Source organism: Misgurnus anguillicaudatus, chromosome 22 (assembly GCF_027580225.2).
Source record: "Misgurnus anguillicaudatus chromosome 22, ASM2758022v2, whole genome shotgun sequence".
In the NCBI taxonomy this organism is placed as follows: domain Eukaryota; kingdom Metazoa; phylum Chordata; class Actinopteri; order Cypriniformes; family Cobitidae; genus Misgurnus; species Misgurnus anguillicaudatus.
The window spans coordinates 32529099-32548060 of record NC_073358.2 but is presented as its reverse complement, the minus strand read 5'-3'; the positions used below and the strand labels follow the sequence as shown (position 1 = coordinate 32548060).

Sequence of the window (18962 nt, the reverse complement as noted above, 5' to 3'; positions counted from 1 at the left end):
CATCCGTTTCATCTTGCATCCTCTACTCGGCCTGGATTACAAATTGAAATCAGAAACATTATTATTATTATGTCTCGTAATTTAAATATAGTTCTTACCATAAAACAAATTATATTAAACATATTTTACAAATTATGTATTTACCACAAATAACCCTATTTAGTACGTTTTTTTAGTGTTCTTGTAGCTGTAGAATTGATAAATGAATGCATTAGCATCACGAAGGTCATGGGTTTGATTCCTAGAAAACACAGTGATGAAGAAATATATATATACACACACACACACACTTGCTTTTTGTATAGACGAGTGTCCAAATTTCCACATTTTTTCAAAAGAATATAAATGTTGCAGATCTGTGGACAATATGACAATACAGGCTAACTATGGCCTGTTTTCACAGACAGGGCTTAGATTAAGCCATGGGTAAGTCTTGGTTTAATTAAAGGGGACATATTATGAAAATCTGACTTTTTCCATGTCTAAGTGCTATAATTGTGTCCCTAGTGCTTCTATAAACCCAATGTGTGAAAAAAATCAATCCAGTAACTTAGTTTTGGTAAACCATTCTCTGCAAGCATGTGAAAAAATAGATCATTGAAATTTAGCTCCCCTTGTGATGTCAGAATGAGATAATACCGCTCCTTAATCTGCACTTTCCAACCACAACATTTATAATAATAAATTATCTATAGTTTTTTTTAGTTTGACATCTTAAAAAAGTCTTGTGAAATGTCCACTTTAAGACATTTAAGTATAGCTTTCATAAATGTGCCTTAGATAAAAACATTACTTGTGTGCATCTTGAGACAAAACAATGTCATTGATGTATTTCAAGATAAGCCTTGACTGTAAAACCATACCTATATCATAAAATATGAGGTTTTAAAGTAATTTTATTGAATTATTTTAAAGAAGAGACACAAATCTTAAATGTTGTTTTATTATTATACTCAGTTTAAAAACATTTGAACGCCCCACCTGTGGCCTCGCATCACATATCACATGAACAGAATAAAAAGCAAATAAACCATTTTTTTTTGTTTGTTAGATATGTTGGTATCACCCATTTTATTTCTGTGTGTAACTAGTAAAAAGCAAATTTTAAATCTATCTATTTATGTCTGCCACAAGATGTTCTGTCTGGGCCACTGTTCAGCCACCAATATGTGACCCTGCCTGTGAAAACCCAGCTACAGTAAAGTCTTTTTTTACACAAAATCATCCTACATAATGTAAAGAACATTCTGTGATATGATATCCTAAATATGACTGACTGAGTAAGATCATCAAATATTTAAATTAACCAGACATCAGCGAGTGAAATCAAACTTTGATGCTCCTAATCTCATAAGACTTTTCACAAACAGGGTCACATGAAAAAATGTAATTCAAAACTAATTCATTCATTGCTTATCACAATTAAATTAAATTAACGTTCAATAAAATAATACATCCAGTATGGAATTACTGCACATTGCAATTGTTACTATTAAATACAAGTGTTCCAGACATTACTTGCAAGTTATTTAAAGAAATGCATTTGTATTGTGTTGGCCTATGCTTATAATGAAGTATATGGCTCATGGGTCTGAGACAAATTTCAAATCTCTCATGCTTTATTTGGTATGATTCTGAACCCACTGGCATAGCCTGTGACAGTAGACTGGTGGGCTCACTGTTGAGAATGTATGTCGTGGATATCTGAGTCTTTTCCACAGATGCTCAAGCTTCTTTTTGAAACCATAAACAGTGAAGACATCAATGATCCCGATGAAGTAACGCTCCTCCGGTCCATCAATAACGTGAAGTGGGTTCTTAAAGTTAGGCAGCAGCCTTCGATTCTGGGCCTGAAATTCTTGTAGATCTGCCGATTCTGCTCCCACCCTGCTAGGTTGCTCCATACTTTCTCCTTCATAACTTCCGTTGTCTGCACCGCCATGGTCACTGCGTATTTCTGTGGTGTGACCTTGTGATGAAGCACAGTTTAGTTCTGAGGAGATAAGAGTGGTGTAGTCTTCTCCCACCACTCCAGGAATAGTGGGTGTAGCGACGTGCGTAGGACTGGACGTTGCATGTACTGACCTGCCAGCCAGGGAGAATGAGAAAAACGCAAAGAATAGTCATTTGTTGATTAAAATGATACTAGAAAGGTTATTAGTCACTAACTGAAATGCCAAATTTTCTTTGGCTGCAAAACCCTCTATGAGCTTTTGACAATCTGCACACAATCATACATTCATCTGTGTTTGGTTGCGAGTGAGTGACTGTATGTGTGATTTGCTGCATTTAAACTCACTTTGTGGCACGCATGATGAGTGTTGCGAAAGAAAGGTTCTGACTGAGCTCATCCTGATGCAGGGGCTGTTGGGCCAGCAAGAGGCTGTAATCCAGCACATTGAGTGACCGAAGAAAGGTTGTGTCAATCTCCACCTGACGCAAGAGCCAAAGACGCTGTTGATCTGTTATGTACAACAATAAACATTGTAAATAATTGAGAATTCAAGAAGAAAAAGTAGATTTTGTTTAATCTCATTTGAATTTATAATGGATGTCAAAATGATTCTTCCTTTATAACAAGAGCCAAAAGTTTGAATGTTTCAAGATGTGCATCAAGCTGACTTCAAACATATGTTGCAGATATAAAAAAGATGAGTGAGGTCACCTAGATTAATGAACTGTCCCTCAAAATTGAGATCCTTCAAAACAACAATGATCTGGCTGCCTTTAGGGGCTGGGTCTGTCCACCGGTTCATCTCACAGCCTTTAATATCATACCTTATGAAACATTAAGAGAAAAGAATGAATGGATGAGTAAATAAGAAGAAGGTGGGGGAATGAGAGAGGTATTTCTAGTAGATAAAAGACTGGATCAATAATCTTACCATTAGTGCAAGCTAGAATTAACAGCTAAATACCAAGCATTTGAATCAGAACCAAAAAAGGCTTTATTGCCAAGTGTGCTCACGCACAAAAGGACTTTTCTTTGGTAATGTAAGCTTCTAGTGCACACATTTAAGCTAATAACCACACAAGTCAATACATTAAAGGGGATTTTCCACAAGGCTTTTTAAGATGTAAAATAAATCTTTGGTGTCCCCAGAGTACGTATGTGAAGTTTTAGCTCAAAGTATCAAATAGATCATTTATTATAGAAAGTTAAAATCGTCACTTTGTAGGTGTGAGCAAAAATGTGACGTTTTTGGGTGTAGTTTAAATGCAAATGAGTTGATCTCTGCACTAAATGGCAGTGGCTTGGATAGTGCAGGGGCGGTATTATACCCTTCTGACATCACAAGTGGGGGGCCAAATTTCAATGACCTATTTTTTCACATGCTTGCAGAGAATGGTTTACCAAAACTAAGTTACTGGGTTGATATTTTTCACAATTTAAAAGTTGTTACAAGCACTGAGGACCCAATTATAGCACTTAAACATGGAAAAAGTCAGATTTTCATGATATGTCCCCTTTAAAGACAAATGTTGGGAATAGTAAAAATATAGACATTGTATAGGGTAGTATATTGTCACATTTACATATTTACAGATGGTGTGTACAGAATGTACAGGAAATATTAATGTGAATTAAATAATTTACATATAATATGGAATAATGTTTTATTACTGATAATAGCAAGGTTTTGGATAAGAGTAAGTCAGGATGTGCTGTGCTCTCAAAAATCTTTCCACATTTAACAGAGATCATAAAAACCATAAATATTGTAAATATACAATGTAAAACAATTTTCAATGTAATAACTTTTTTTCATTTATAATTTGCAGCACTTAATTCTTACCTTTCAGTGATTCTTTCATCTGGGTAAAAGACACTTTGCATCACAATAAAGTACTTCTGCACACAGAAATGTCACAGTATTGTATAACATACATCTTTATAAGTCACAAAAGTTATTAAAGAATCTGAGGAAATTACTTAAATGAAATCACTACCATCTTTTGGTGAGAAATTTTGATTGTGTGAACACCTGTTAATGAAGAAAGCATGACAAATTTATAATAAGGATAAAATAAAGATAAAAATGAGGACTTTTCATACCTGTACAAATAATCATGTATAACACCATTAACATACACTGGCAGAAAAAATGTTCCTTACTGTAGCTGTCACTGGGTTAGTACACGTTCAAAAAGTGCATTCATATGGTACCAAAGAGTGCATATTAGTACATCAAAGGTGCATATTACTACGAAATGTACTATATTGCCAAATTGCCCTTCAAATGATTGAATTCAGGTGTTGCAAAGGAACCCTTAATGCTTCATCATACCAATACATTTTGGACAATTTCATGCTCCCAACTTTTTGGGGATGGCCCCTTCCTGTTCCAACATGACTGTGCACCAGTCCACAAAGCAAGGTCCATAAAGACATGGATGAGTGAGTTTGGTGTGTAGGAACTTGACCTCAACCCAACAGAACATCTTTGAGACAAATTTGAGCGGAGACAACAAGTAAGGCCTTCTCGTCCAACATCAGTGTTTGACCTTACAAATGTGCTTTTAGGAAAAGTGGTCAAAATTCCAATAAACACACTACTAAACCTTGTAGAAAGAAGACCTTTTACGAAGAGTTGAAGCTGTTATAGCTGCAAAGGGTGGGCCAACTATATATTAAACCCTATGGATTAAGAATGGGATGTCATTTAGCTTCATGTGCATATAAAGACAGGTGTCCCAAAACTTTTGGCAATATAGTGTATCTGTACCTAAATGGTACATATTAGAACCTTTTCAATCGGTATTGTCGCATTTCAACCATTTTTTGACCGGTGTATAACAATCAAATGTCAGAACTAAATATTTACTTGATTCCCAGTTCTCACCTAAAAATTTGACAAGTAGAGAATGTGGATACTTCTCCAGATGTTCCATGTAAATTCTCAAGTTAGACAGGAGAAATCGGACCTCTCTTTTACTCTGTGTCTTCAAGAAGAACCTCTTATCATTACTAAGCAGAGGAGAAGATGAAAGCGTGTTAAACACAAACCTATTACATGCACAATTTCCTGCAGTGTTCTTGTGTCTTCTTTAAAAGCACAATGGTGATACTGTAGTTTTTAATTAACCTAATCTACAACCTTTTGCTCTAGGTGTGTGTGTGTGTGTGTGTGTGTGTGTGCGTGCGTGCGTGCGTGCATGTGTGCGCGCGTGCGTTTGTTTCAATTTAATACTTCACTTTCACGTTAATCCTAACCCCAACCCTATAGTAAATAACATCTTGTTAATCATTATTTCTCAGTATTTAAATTACACTGTAACAAACACACCATAACAGTAACCTTCTTTTCTAAATTTTTTGAAACCAATATTAACTAAAATTTGTTTTTATGTTTCATAAATAAGATCTTATTGAATAACCTTGGTTGACTGAAGCACAAATCTGCATTACGGGCAACCTGAAAAAGCTGCTCCCCCCAAAAATAATGTTTCACACACTGTGAAAATTCACACACTGCTTTTAAGTCTGGCACAGTTAATACACATCTAAAAGGAAAAAACAGACAGCATCTCTATCAAAATGATGATAAACTTAAAGGAGAACACCACGGTTTTTCAGTGTTTTGCTGTGTTCTTGCCTCGACTTGGATTAATTAATACATATCTATCTTTTTTCGATGTGTGCGCTTGATCTTTGTACAGCACTTCTTGAATGTGTTAGCATTTAGCCTAGCCCCATTCATTCCTATGGTTCCAAACAAAACTTCTATTTTGTGCTACCATACTTACTCGTGCAACTACTCATGTAACAGTCTTTAAAACATTGAAGTGTTTGGTGGCTTCTAAATTCATTCCTGTTTGGAGCCATAGGAATGAATGGGGATATGCTAACACATTCACAAGGTGCTTTACAAAGATTAAAAGTGCATGCATTGAAAAATGATAGGAATGTATTAATTAATCTAAGTTTAGGTAAGAACTTAAATAAATTAAGGCAGAAGTTCTAATCATATAGATACCGAATTACAATTTGCAAGGTTAATTCTTCTACTAGCAGTCTGTACATAGCTCCCTGTACGCAAGACATTTTATGCAGACTCACGTTAAAAAGAAGTCTGCTTTGCTCTTGGAATTGCTGATAAATTGCAGATAGCTGCCTTCAGAAGAGAGGGAATGCTGATATTCCTTTTCTGTCATCCCTAGAGAACGTCGCAAACTGGCAAAAACTGGCCCGGCATATGTTTCCATCCTGAAGTCCTTTACACAGCCACAAATACAACAGTAGACAACACAGATCAATGGGTTTTGTTTGACTTTAATTAGAGAGGTTCTTAAATGATTTGCCTCAGGGCATCTAGTGAAAACCAAACAACATTGTCACATTAAACAATCATAAACAATCACAATTATAAGAAGTAAACAAAAATAACTTTAAAACCAAACACTGGACCAAGCTCCACCTGACCAAGTGTCGATGTGTCCTTGAGCAAGACACCTAACCCCAGCTGCTCCCGACGAGCTGGATGGCGCCTTGCATGACTGACAGGCCATACGTAAAGCGCTTTGGATGGCCATTGGTTTATGAAAGTGCTATATAAATGCAGTCCATTAACCACAAATCAAATTTTGGTTGGCATACACCAAGTACAGTAGTCTGGGAAATTGGGGAGAATCTATCAATTTTTTCATTTTGGCATCTAGCCATTTTGGCTAACTACCAAGTACTAAGAAACTGTGAAGTGTGACTGGGTGAACTTTGGATTGGAAGTCTGATGTCAACAACTAAAAATGTTGGACTTTTCCTTTTAAAAGTCAATTGGCGTATATATTTCCTAACTGTCCAAAAGGGTCAGTTGGATTTTTTTATGAATTCAGTACATCATAACAAACCAGTGACTCAACCCACCAGTTAAAAATTCCTGCTAGTTTATGTGCAAGTAAAACCACATACTCAATATATTGACCATTGCACCAAAAATCTTGAAATGATGTTGTCTACCTTTGACATACCTTATGGATTTGTGTAACCTCAAGATTGTAGTCATCTTCTGATAGCTCTTCCTTAAAACAGAGAAAAGAATATATTGTTAGCCTCATAGCATAACTGCCTAAGTCATATTTCAATGTTTTTGGAAAACATGAAAAAACACAATATTTAACATTAGAAATCACATTGTTATGGTAAGGCAGAAAGTGTTTTTGGATTCTAAAAAGTGTTGTGCTTGGCTAAGGAAATAGGCAGAAAGGCAGAATGATGCAGCAGTGGAAGGACAGTAAAAGTAGGCAGATATCACAATTTGGCAAAAAAAATGACTTAGGCAAATATGCTATGAGGCTAACGATATGATCAGTAATGAAAAGCTACATAGCAATACTACTGCACTGCAGTGATACCATACAATGTTTTTCTGTTTGTGTGTGAGGGTTTTAAAAAGGCATTGAGCCCCAGACAACAGGCAGCACATTCACGAGTCATACTGCTGTATAAGCAGACTGAACTCAATGGCATCAGGGGTCTGCAACATCATCTGTGTGTGAGTAAACAAGCACATGACCATGACTGCAACTATATCACAATTTAGCTGATCATCGTGTATCATCACTTTATTTGTGTCTCTCTTAGAAAATGGTGCAGTTCCTTGAGAAACAATATTGCCTATATGAAAAAAATAATAGGAATATGACATAGTGTCAAAGTGACTTTAAACTCAGAATTCTGACTTTAATCTCAGAATTCTGACTTTAAACTCAGAATTCTGACTTTAATCTCAAAATTCTGACTTTAATCTCAGAATTCTGACTTTAATCTCAGAATTCTGACTTTAATCTCAGAATTCTGACTTTAATCTCAGAATTCTGACTTTAATCTCAGAATTCTGACTTTAATCTCAGAATTCTGACTTTAATCTCAGAATTCTGACTTTAATCTCAGAATTCTGACTTTAATCTCAGAATTCTGACTTTAATCTCAGAATTCTGACTTTAATCTCAGAATTCTGACTTTAATCTCAGAATTCTGACTTTAATCTCAAAATTCTGACTTTAATCTCAAAATTCTGACATTAAACTCAGAATTCAGAATTCTGACTTTAATCTCAAAATTCTGCCTTTAATCTCAGAATTCTGACTTTAATCTCAGAATTCTGACTTTAATCTCAGAATTCTGACTTTAATCTCAGAATTCTGACTTTAATCTCAAAATTCTGACTTTAATCTCAGAATTCGGACTTTAATCTCAGAATTCGGACTTTAAACTCAGAATTCTGACTTTAAACTCAGAATTCTGAGATTAAAGTCAGAATTCAAATATTTTTTTCACAAGTGGCCCTAATCCTCTTCCGTACATCAATAGCAACAATATTTATTTTTATGGTTATGGGTGCATTTTTTATAAACAATATTTTATAAATCTAAATTAATGAATTCAATACTTCAATTATCAATTTATTAATCAGATTTAATCGCAGTCATCTTTCTGCTTCATAATATGATACATTGTATATAATTTCTTATTTTATTAGCCTACTAAATTTTTGCCCTCTCATGGCACTACGATTTACTGGTACTGTGGCATTGTTTGAATTCTCTGTCCCTCCTTCCTACTGTGTGCAATACAATGGTGTTTGTTACCAAATACATTTTAGTTAATCTCCTTTGCCCCTGCATTGTTTCTCTTGAGCAAATGATCAGGATAAAAACATCTCTGATGAACCTAAAACACACGACACCAGGACGCCACTTCAGCACTACAAACACACAGTCTCCATGGAACGACCAAACTAAGAAATGATCCTCTCTGTGGAGTTTCTTCATACTAATTATGATAAATGGAACATGTCTGTCTCCTTGGAGATATCTGATCACCCCAAAGCTTTTGTCTTCCTCACCCATGATTCAATATCAACATGGTTATATAATAAGCTGAACTCTGTTCATTTGTTTGTGTTGCATGTCTTTGAGCTAAAGTGTGTGTTTTGATTTTATTTTAAAGTATTACTGAAAGAATCACTTAATAGAGGCATAAACTTATTAGCTCAAAAAGTTACATCTAAAAAGAAACTGCATCTTACAAAACATATGTTTTGCCTCTGATTATTTCTTGAAGAAGGAAGAAGTGATATTCAATAGGGACTGAATGAAGCAAGTTCATAAACATGGGTATACTCACAGGTAAAGGGTTGTCAATGGTGTTTTGAATGGCGGCACACAGCCCTTCCTTCATCATACAGGTAAGGCTGTAAAACTCATGTTGTTGGTCGATCTCAAAGAGACCCAGAAGTTTCAGCTGTTTTCTCAATCCTCCCCACCTTCTCTTCTTCACGCTGCGACCGTGTCGACTCACACTCGGGCCTGACATCTCCAGCTACAACATATAGATGTACATTAAAAAGCTTAATGACTCAGAAACGCTTTCAAGATGTAAAATTTTAAACAGAATGTATTCCCTTTGGGGTTTTTAGCATAAAGCTTTTAGTGTTACAGATGAATGTGTGGTACAATAATTAATAATTAATAATACTAATGGTTAAAAACATGTGTACATGTATTATTCCCCTTAAGATTGAAGCGGTCACCATTTTAGGCACATGTGATTTGCAACAAGAGGTCTTGAACTGGTTTGTGAATGTCTCTATGACAACATGTCATAAAGGACAGAACTGAATCTATTTCACTACCTTGATCCTTCAAGTGTTTTGTTTGTAGTTACTCAAAGACTCAAGTAACTCGAGACCATTAATTACTGGGTGGGGGGCTAGTGGGAAGACACCTGCAGAACAAATCAGCTACATTAAATACATTGTTCCTTTAAGTTTTACCCATAATGGAACTATAGTAACAAACCACAGTAGAAACTTTTGGCTCATTTTCAGAGGTCAGCCAAAACCCATTAGTTTTATCCTCCCAGCTGTCATGTGCCTGGGTTTTTGACAGAGATTTAATCATACAGATGTTTGTTTTTAGGGATAGAAATCAGCTAAACTACATGAATGATTTCATTTCAGATATTTTTTAATCCAATGTAGCATACGGCTTACGAATAAACATCTGTCATAATATTCATCTATAAAAAAGCTGAATTTAAACAGTAATAACGCATATTTTATTATGCAGATTCTGAAGTGGCCAATATTTAATGTAGGCTACATTGTTACATACCAACAATACGTCAAATGAAAACAAATAGGCTACTCACCGCAATAAACTGACAAGGCAACTCTGTATATACCATTACTATACCATTAAATGAAAGAAACTACTGCTCGTCTTAAAAATAAGATGTTTACATACCTCAGTTTGGCTCATGATGGGTCCGCTAATACATGTCCTTTTCTGTGCGGCTCGTGAATGTAAAGATCAGCGGATTCTTTCTATGCGCGTGTGACATATTCACAATGAGAGCGTGAGCGCGACTCGCGAGCTGCGCGCGCTCGATCAATCCCTCTCATCAGAACGAGCCCGACTGCAGCGGCAGCAGCCCATCCCACACTGCAAATAAACTATTGTTTCTGTCTGAAGCACCCGAACTTACCCACCTTATCAATACGATGAAACAGCAAAAAAAAGATTAAAAACAACTAAAATCCTAAAATGTCTAAATCTATCTCCATGTATACGGTGGCCAAACTCATATATATCCATTTATACAGTGGTGGCTAAAATTATAAGAACACCTGACAGATTTTGAAAAAAATGACTTTTGCCTCCAAATCATGATTTAATTTCCTAATGATGGTTGTTCCGAGCGCAACAAATATCAAATGACGTGAGTCATAGTGTTCCACTTTTAACTTTAATATTTGGTATTTCCACAGCAATTGATCTGGCAAAGCATTAATATATTTCAAATGTCCCCTATTTCTCAAGGCAAATGCTTTCCTTTGAATGTACAAGTTTATTTTCCAACTCACCACAAATTTGCTCGATGGGGTTGAGGTCAGGATTATGAGGGGGCCGGTAAGCAAAATGGCCTGACTGAATGTCCATGACTGTATCTACAAAGTCATCATTATGCTCTTTAAACTACAGAATAGAGTCATCATAAGGAAATTTAGTGGATAAAAAAGTACAATTTACTTTATTTTATATTTGTTGTGCTCAGAGCAGCCATCACTAGGAAATCATTAGAGGAGAGAGAGAACATTATTTTCAACATACTGTATATGTACATATGAAAAAATATAAATGACAAAACAAGATGTTATAGAAAGCACACCTTAACTTCAAAGTTAAGGAATTTTCAAGGACTTTCCAGGTCCAATACCCTCAAATTCAAGGACTAAATGTGGGGACACATTTCCAGTGAGAGCAAGATTACATCGTGTTACCTTTTAAGATACATTGTTACAGTTTCCTTTCGAAGGAACTTGCGCTCCTCCAAAGGTAAGTGCATCTGAATGTGTATATCAAATTCAACCAATGTGAGGCTTAATGACAAAGACAGGGTGACGCGGGAGCCAGAAAGTACATCGCTATATGAATTATTGCCAAAGACAGTGTTACAGGGACCCAGGAAGTATGGCAAGGGAGACGCAGCGTCTCGTTCCCTTTTCAGGGAACACCAGTTACATGCATAACCCGAAGACGTTTTCATGTATCAAACACAATTATGCAAAAAAGCATTTTGATATGAATCAACATTCGCATACAGAAGATATAAACATTAAAAGCGAACAGTTTAGCATGTGTGCTTAAAAAGTCTAGAATTTTTATGATATTATCTTACACTACACAGGGAATAATATGGATTTTTTCCAGAAAACATCTTGCATAAAATAGATTCAAGCACTTTCACTGACCTGTATCTATGTATGTATATTTTCAAAAACTTCCCAGGGCCTTGAACCCCCAAGCCCCCCACCCAGATTCACAAACTTTCAAGGACCTTGAGAAAGGTTTCCATATTTTCTCTTTATTTTTTATATGAGACTGTGTGGCAGATGCATTTTAGCACATAATTATGTCTATTTACAACACAAGACAAAAATGCATCTAAATGATCTTAAAAGCATGAAAAACAAACAAACAAACCACACTATTTTCTATCAAGTTGTCATTCAGATACAAAATACACAAATATTTTTACTTAGCCAGATTACAGATTTTTGTTTGTTGCGTTTATTTTCTAGACTATGGAAAGAATTGTCCAAAGAAGTTTGTGGTGACTAGATCTGAAAGACTCAAGTAGACCATTGTGTACTTCTGATTCTTAATAAAAACTAATTTATTAACATCCCATAGACTGGAATTCAGGGTGTAAAGCAGCTTTGGTGTTAATGGAGATGGTACATGAGTAAAAACAACACCATTGTTCTTGTGACCAGATCAGTACAACCTGAAGAGTCTTAGTGAACTTTTTTAGGTTTCCGATTCTTCCATGTAACGACCATTATGAAGATGCCTGAGAAAAAAAAAAACAATTAGCAACTTAATGCTGTGCAACAAGATCACACAGGGGCGATTTCCCGGACAGGGATTAGTTTAAGGCAGGACTAGACCTGAGTTTAATTGGGAAATATAACTAGTTTTAACAAACATGTCTTACTAAAACATTACTTATGTGCATTTGAGGCAAAACAAAGGGCACTGATGTATTTTAAGATATGTCAGTGCAAGTTGTTTTGAGTTTGGACAGCTCTTACATTTGTTTTAGTCTAGGACTAGTCTAATCCCTGTCTGGGAAACCACCCCACAATGTTTATGTAATCTCCATTACTGACCATAATTTTTATATTACATACAAACTAATGGATTAAGGACCACATCCTTTGTAGAGCGCATTCATTATTGATCGTTTTACTCACCAATAAGCAGTAAGACTATTAATGCTGCAACTCCAGGAAGTATGACTGAATATTCTCGTGGAAGAAAGTAGCTGTAGATCACATGATCACGGTCTACAAAAGGCTGGAATAAAAATAAAAAACTTGTGTTCATTTTCTTTTTTCTAAATAATTTTTCTGTGTTACAGTATTAGAAACAAAACTACTTTCTCTATAAATGCTACAGCAGTGCAGCTGTCTCACTACTTTGGGTTACGCTAATGGGTCTCAATAGCAGAAAATCAAAAAAAGCAAAACAACTAAAGTACATCTCTGTACAGCATAAATCGATTAAGACAATTAAACATTTCCAGAGCAAAACACTTTTCGAGAACTGACATCCGAATACAATTTGCAGTTCATTTAAAGAGAAAGCATCAGCTTTTCTCAGTTGCTTATGCACTAAAATCTATTCACTTTGTAAAGCAAAATCATAAACCACAACACTTAGCTACAAACCTGGTAAACAATCTCTAAACACTAACAATAAATGATATATAAAAAAGCAGAAAAAGCTCAAATTAAAAGAGATCGGAGGAAGATCTGAACATTTGTTTGATCAGTCAGTGTAGTCACAGTGTCGTTCATCATGTAGATGGTTAAAGTCGTATACATACAGAAAAAACTGCAAAAGAGTAACTGGTCGATATTACAATGTTAATAAAGACATAAAGCAAAACGCTTACCAAAACTATGACCCAAATGGTGTAATATGTGAATAGTGACAGACTAAAGGCAACAAGTCCAAATCCAACAACTTGATCCGTCCCAGTTGCCTGAAAAGACATTTTGTTTGTAGGGATTAGATTCAACTACAATCATAAATAATGCAAATTATTTAAATACATTTTAAACATTTAAAAAGTTGATTAAATATGGATATAACAACTTGCATTAATGTCAATACATAACCAAACTGAGTGAATCACACTAAATTTTGTTAGCCTATTTAATTTTTTAATTCGTGATATGTTTAATTACCCATTGATACAAATAAGTGGTTATAGATCTGTCAGGACCTCCATTCAGAGCTAAGTTACTGAGGAGCAGCAGGAGGGTATAACAGCTTGGTGTTAATAAATGAATTCTTGCTTAACCCTGGAGAACCCACCGGTCAAATTTGGCCAATGTTAATTGATGCTAAGAGAGGGGTTCTTGGGTTCTCCAGGGTTAAGTGTCTTCACGGGTTTTTTACTAGGCGTGTAGTAAATTAGTAATTTTAATTGACGACAGGCTTAAAAGAAATACTGAGAACTACACGATGCGCTATTTTAGTTATACTATTTCGCTTTTCTATGCAAACAACAAAAACACAACACTTTATTTCAGCTTACCATCATGAACGTGACACTTCCGCATACAACCACAAGTTCCTGTTTATGACATCTAATTCCGGTTAGCGATGAAAAGTCCAGCTGGAAAATGTAGTTTTTTACTAGTATAGCATTAATATTATTCACCACACGAGGGTGTTAAAAGACCATAATTGGATAGAAGTGCGATTGTTTGGTATCCTAAAAATCATTTCATGGGTATGCTTCTAGTGTTTATATTCTGAAATATTAGCTACTATCTTTATTTATTTTTTCTAAATACTTATTGTGTGTATAACTGTTTCAAGAAATCTCTGGTTGCACATGATTGAATTAAGTTTTCTTAAAATTATTTTTCTTAAAAAATTTGTTGGATCTACGTAATTTAATTATGTACACCAGTTCAACATGATTGAATCAAGTTTTCTTAAAATAAAAATGTATTTTTATTTCATTTTAAGAAAACCTAATTTAATCATGTGCTAAGATGTCAAGAAGTTTTTTTACAGTGTATTACACAAGTTCATAATTTATTTTACTTTTCAAGATTATTTTGTCACAAACAAGATTAAAGAGGTGACCTTTAAATTTATATTTAAGAATATACCCTGTTAAATATTTTCTTGTCAGATTTAAGAGGGATATAGATGTCAATTGTAGCCTTTGCGATTTTGTTTTGTAAAGTTGTTGCAGTTTTATGGCAACATAAACTTGACTTCATTGTTGAAAATATTGACAAAAAAGTTGTTTGTTTGGAAACATGTTAGCTCTATTTGTTAATCAGAAGGGCAAACAAATTCACATTTACATGATTAATTTTATTATCTTAATGGCTAAATTCCATATTCATAAATGTAAATTCTTTGGCCGAAAATCATGTTTTACAATATTTAAAGAAGAAATAATACACTATGTTGATCTAATATTACCCTCAAAAAACCAGAAAGTCTGTTAGATTCTAAAGGCATGTAATTATTTTCATATTTTTATATAATATATTGTTTCTCCTAGCAACAATGTCTTTATTTTTATTTTAAATTATCTAATTTTGTGTTATTTTTGTTTATTTTTCAGACAGATAATATTTGGATACACTGCTGTAATATTTATATTACTGTCAATTGTTAAAAATAAATAAATAAATAAATAACTTGTCAAGTATATGTCTTTTATGTGCTAACAGCAGTACGTCATAAAAAGTTATGAATTCATCCAAATAAGTCACACAACAAATAAGTACCCAACATTAACTTTATTTCCCCAAAATAATACGTACAGATAACATCACCTGACAGTTACACTTGAGAAAAAAACATTCACATTTGAGTGTACAAATATAGTCAAGGTCTATTGTTAGAAAATACAGTATACCTCTCCATGCAAACCAAACATGACAACATGAAAACTTTGGGACAATAAAACACGTGTGATCTTAAAACATTTGTCACGATCAGAAAAATAAATTCCTTTCCATATTACTTAGTGGTAAATTAATTTACATAGGTTATATACTTTGTAAAGAAATCTCCAGAATATATATTTTATTTGTCTTATCACATTATAGTAAGCAATATGCATGTTATTTTAGAAAGCTTCTGAATCAAGTGCAGTTTTTATCTCTATAGCAAATGTGAAATGATAACATTCTGTGTTAACGTGTGAGTTAAATTAGTCTTTAGTATTTAAGTGCTGTTGTAGTGAATGTTATATATACATATATTTGTGTGTATTCCTGTGCAGCCATAATGCAGTTCATTCTTTGTTTTATGTTTAAAATCATATATCTTAACTATTGTAAAACTCATAACCAATGCATTTAATACATTTTGGATTCCACTTTACATTTTCTTTGTAATGATATTAACAAAATATAAATGTAAATGTATACCAGTCTTATGTTTGATAAAAAAAACTGATTACTGAAATGCACAGATTACTATAAAGAACATAATTCTTCTGCTTCCAAAATTAAGGTGTGCGTGTATAGACCCAATTTAGCTCCCTGCAACAGCATCTTAAATATATATATATGCGGGAAAATAATTAAGAGACCACTCTAGTTTTGCTGTAATCATCATTTCTACATGTATTGTGACATTGCAGTCCAATGTCTTTTGAATTTCAACAAAAGGAAACCTCAGGAGTGACAAAGTCACCCAACAGCAAGGTCAAAGACTGAGACCATGCCAAGACACATAAAAGATGTGATTAAAATTAAGGTTATTTCATCAATTATTTTTTTATTCCTAAAATACATGTAAAACCATATCATTGTGTTGTTTAAAAATTAAGCAAAACTTTTTTCATTGCAGTATTAAAGATCTGAAAAGATTAGATCTTTTTGTTAGTTTGTTCAGTTCAAATTTTCTGCAATTAAAATCATTACTTTTATAAGGAATTTGTCAGAAATGATGTTGGTCATTGACAGAATGAAACAAAAAAATTTTTTTTACTTAAACACCAATAAATAGTAAATTGAGAAAAACTGAAAATAATCTTGAAGTGGTCTCTTGATTTTTTCTGAGGCTAAAGTAAATGAAGAGCTCAGATGCAAAACCCTCTAAGTGCGCCTGACTAGCTTTTTAATCAGACTTTATCAATGGATTTTGCAAACAAACCGGTATTTCTGAATGGCCTGAGGCCAGGATTAAGCGGATATGAAGCAAAAGTATATGATGAACGTGTAATACGTGCCCAAAACCATTCAGTTAATATCATTATCTCACAGGTGGCGTTTAGTAGCTTTTGCATCTGAGCTCCTTATATTCTTTTTGATCACAGATTAGTCAATCATGACTGAAAACTAAAACATCAACATTAATATAGACGTTTCATAAGATAATGTAAGAAAAGAGAAGAAGCACAAGAATTGTAGATGGTAATTTTTTGTGCATGCCATCACAATGTTATTTAATACGCGAGAAAATTTCCATGATAAGAGATTCCAATGAACCAGCCAGCTGGTTCGAAAAGACACATGACAGGATAGTTATTCATCTATTGTAAGTTGCTAATAAGTTTTTCATTTCAGAGTGAACAAAAGAAGTACAGTACAAAAAAGTAAACAATGAAAACAGTTAGATGACACATTGTTCAGTGTCTTAAGGAAAATCCCTTTATGACATCCAGAACACCAGGCTTGGTCATTTATTTTTCCCTTTCAAATTTAGTGTTACCCTAAATATCTCAGAGTGCTGAATATCTCAACATCTACTGTAGCTATTTATCTCAAAATCCTGAAGAAAAGCAGCCAAGCTTAAGCCACAATATTAGGTGTTAGTCATAATTTAAATGGCGTAATGGATTTAAAACACAAATATAACTTTCCCTCATTAGTATACTTGTGAACACTAATTCTTTTAATGCTTGTAATTTTAAGCCACTGGACCGATGAAATGTTTTTTAGGGCTTTCCCTGCAAGAATTCATTAAAATGGGCTTGCACGACGAATAGGCCCACATTGCACTTTTCTCTTAACTGACGAAACATGTGCGAAACGAGTACAGAACTCGCAATGTCAGTTTTTAAGCTCTCAGATCAACTGAGAAATACTCTTTTCCATGATTAAGATCATGGCTAGTTATAAATACATGACAAATAAGCAATAAACATTACAGAGAAACACATAATGGGATTTTCCATTCTCTTTCATGTCTATTGCACGCTGTTTCCTAGTGCACACCAGGTGCCAGTCAGAAACACAAAGGCAGTTGCCAGGCACAAAGTCTTGTGACTATGAATCACGGTCTCTGATCTAACCCTACAAGCGATGCAACTTTTCAGCTAAAACCTATAAAATCTAGTCCTGAACATTTATCTCTTTGTCAGCTATTAGCCTCTTCATCCAGGATCACCCCGGGATAGGACCGTTTTGATGCACGCCAGGCCCTTCCAAGTACCACATAAATAGCTCAACTGTATCGTTGTGCGGCCAGCTATGTTAAAAGAAACATCGCAGTAGCTGTCAGAGCCTAAACACATAGTCACATGAACATTCACAGCTGAAACCAGCAGCACAGTTAAACGATTCAAACAGTGAATGAGACAAAATACTGAGACAGACATAGAAACAAATCGTGAACTGTAGTGAGAAATTTATAGATGTTATGTTAACCAGTCCAGCTGGAACATAAGTAACCAAACCATCTCCGTCTCACACAGTTAGGATACTGATAGTAGGTTTTGTGAAGGGAATGGCCAAAAGGGTTTATTGTATGGCCAGCCATACTGTAAATAACTTTAGGCTTATTTGTCAATAGTTGACATGGGCTGGTATTAGCGTAATGGGCTGATTACTGACTACATGGCATCATTATAAGATTTTAGTGGTTTGTAACCTCCACTTACTGTAGCATATATTGGGGTATATTATAAAAATAAAAGACAATTAATATGCAATTAAATAAAGTCTGTAAGGCTTATAAAATCTAATATAATATCCCAAATCCTTTGGACTGTCCTCATATTTTACAGTGTTAGACTGAAGATCCCATCATGCCTCACTTCTAGGCATTTCAAGTAGCTGATATCCTCAGAATCAGGTGTAAAATATTGATAATTATTCATTCTTAATCATAGAGCTATGGGTGTACCCACTTTGCAAAAGTAAAGCATGATTAGACTGATACCTTTGTAATATGCGAGAACACAGATTTACACCCAGAAAGGGGCAAGTTTTAAAGTCAGTCTTATTCATTAAAAAATAAAAAGGACGGCAGTTGTCCATCAGAGATCTAATGACTCTCGATCACCACTTGTTCGAAAACACCCGCAGACACCCTGCCATTAAAAAAAAGAAATATGTGAAATCCCAAACATCCTAATAATAATTAAATAACTGCAACACTTTTGTATAAACAACAGCACAATG

At 34.5% G+C, this 18962-nt stretch overlaps 3 protein-coding genes across 5 annotated transcripts in view; all 3 read right to left on the bottom strand.

Annotated features, from left to right (window-relative positions):
* Positions 1 to 1601: 1601 nt before the first annotated feature.
* Positions 1602 to 11325, bottom strand: pip5kl1 (phosphatidylinositol-4-phosphate 5-kinase-like 1). Of its 2 annotated transcripts, XM_055199466.2 has the most exons (11): positions 10249 to 11325; positions 9636 to 9727; positions 9128 to 9322; positions 6970 to 7020; positions 6062 to 6216; positions 4845 to 4969; positions 3952 to 3986; positions 3798 to 3853; positions 2666 to 2778; positions 2300 to 2462; positions 1602 to 2085 (listed from the first exon to the last, which is right to left on the bottom strand). In XM_055199466.2, exons 3-11 carry the CDS (start codon positions 9314 to 9316, stop codon positions 1620 to 1622), a joined length of 1353 nt encoding a protein of 450 aa, XP_055055441.2. In that variant the 5' UTR covers positions 9317 to 9322; positions 9636 to 9727; positions 10249 to 11325; the 3' UTR covers positions 1602 to 1619. The 2 variants fall into 2 exon arrangements, with proteins under 2 accessions (XP_055055441.2, XP_055055440.2); XM_055199465.2 differs by lacking the exon at positions 9636 to 9727.
* Positions 11326 to 11849: 524 nt separating this feature from the next.
* dpm2 (dolichyl-phosphate mannosyltransferase subunit 2, regulatory) lies at positions 11850 to 14210 on the bottom strand. The gene is made up of 4 exons (XM_055199493.2): positions 14114 to 14210; positions 13466 to 13555; positions 12762 to 12864; positions 11850 to 12358 (listed from the first exon to the last, which is right to left on the bottom strand). The coding sequence occupies exons 1-4, from the start codon at positions 14117 to 14119 to the stop codon at positions 12303 to 12305; spliced, it is 255 nt and encodes an 84-aa protein (XP_055055468.1). The 5' UTR covers positions 14120 to 14210; the 3' UTR covers positions 11850 to 12302.
* A 1119-nt stretch (positions 14211 to 15329) lies between these two features.
* Positions 15330 to 18962, bottom strand: part of eeig1b (estrogen-induced osteoclastogenesis regulator 1b) — a 43566-nt gene continuing 39933 nt past the window's right edge. For both annotated transcript variants that reach the window (XM_055199479.2, XM_055199480.2), the window contains exon 13: positions 15330 to 18871. In XM_055199479.2, the coding sequence (XP_055055454.1) occupies positions 18826 to 18871 (46 nt within the window). In that variant the 3' untranslated portion in view covers positions 15330 to 18825. The remainder of the gene's footprint in view (positions 18872 to 18962) is intronic.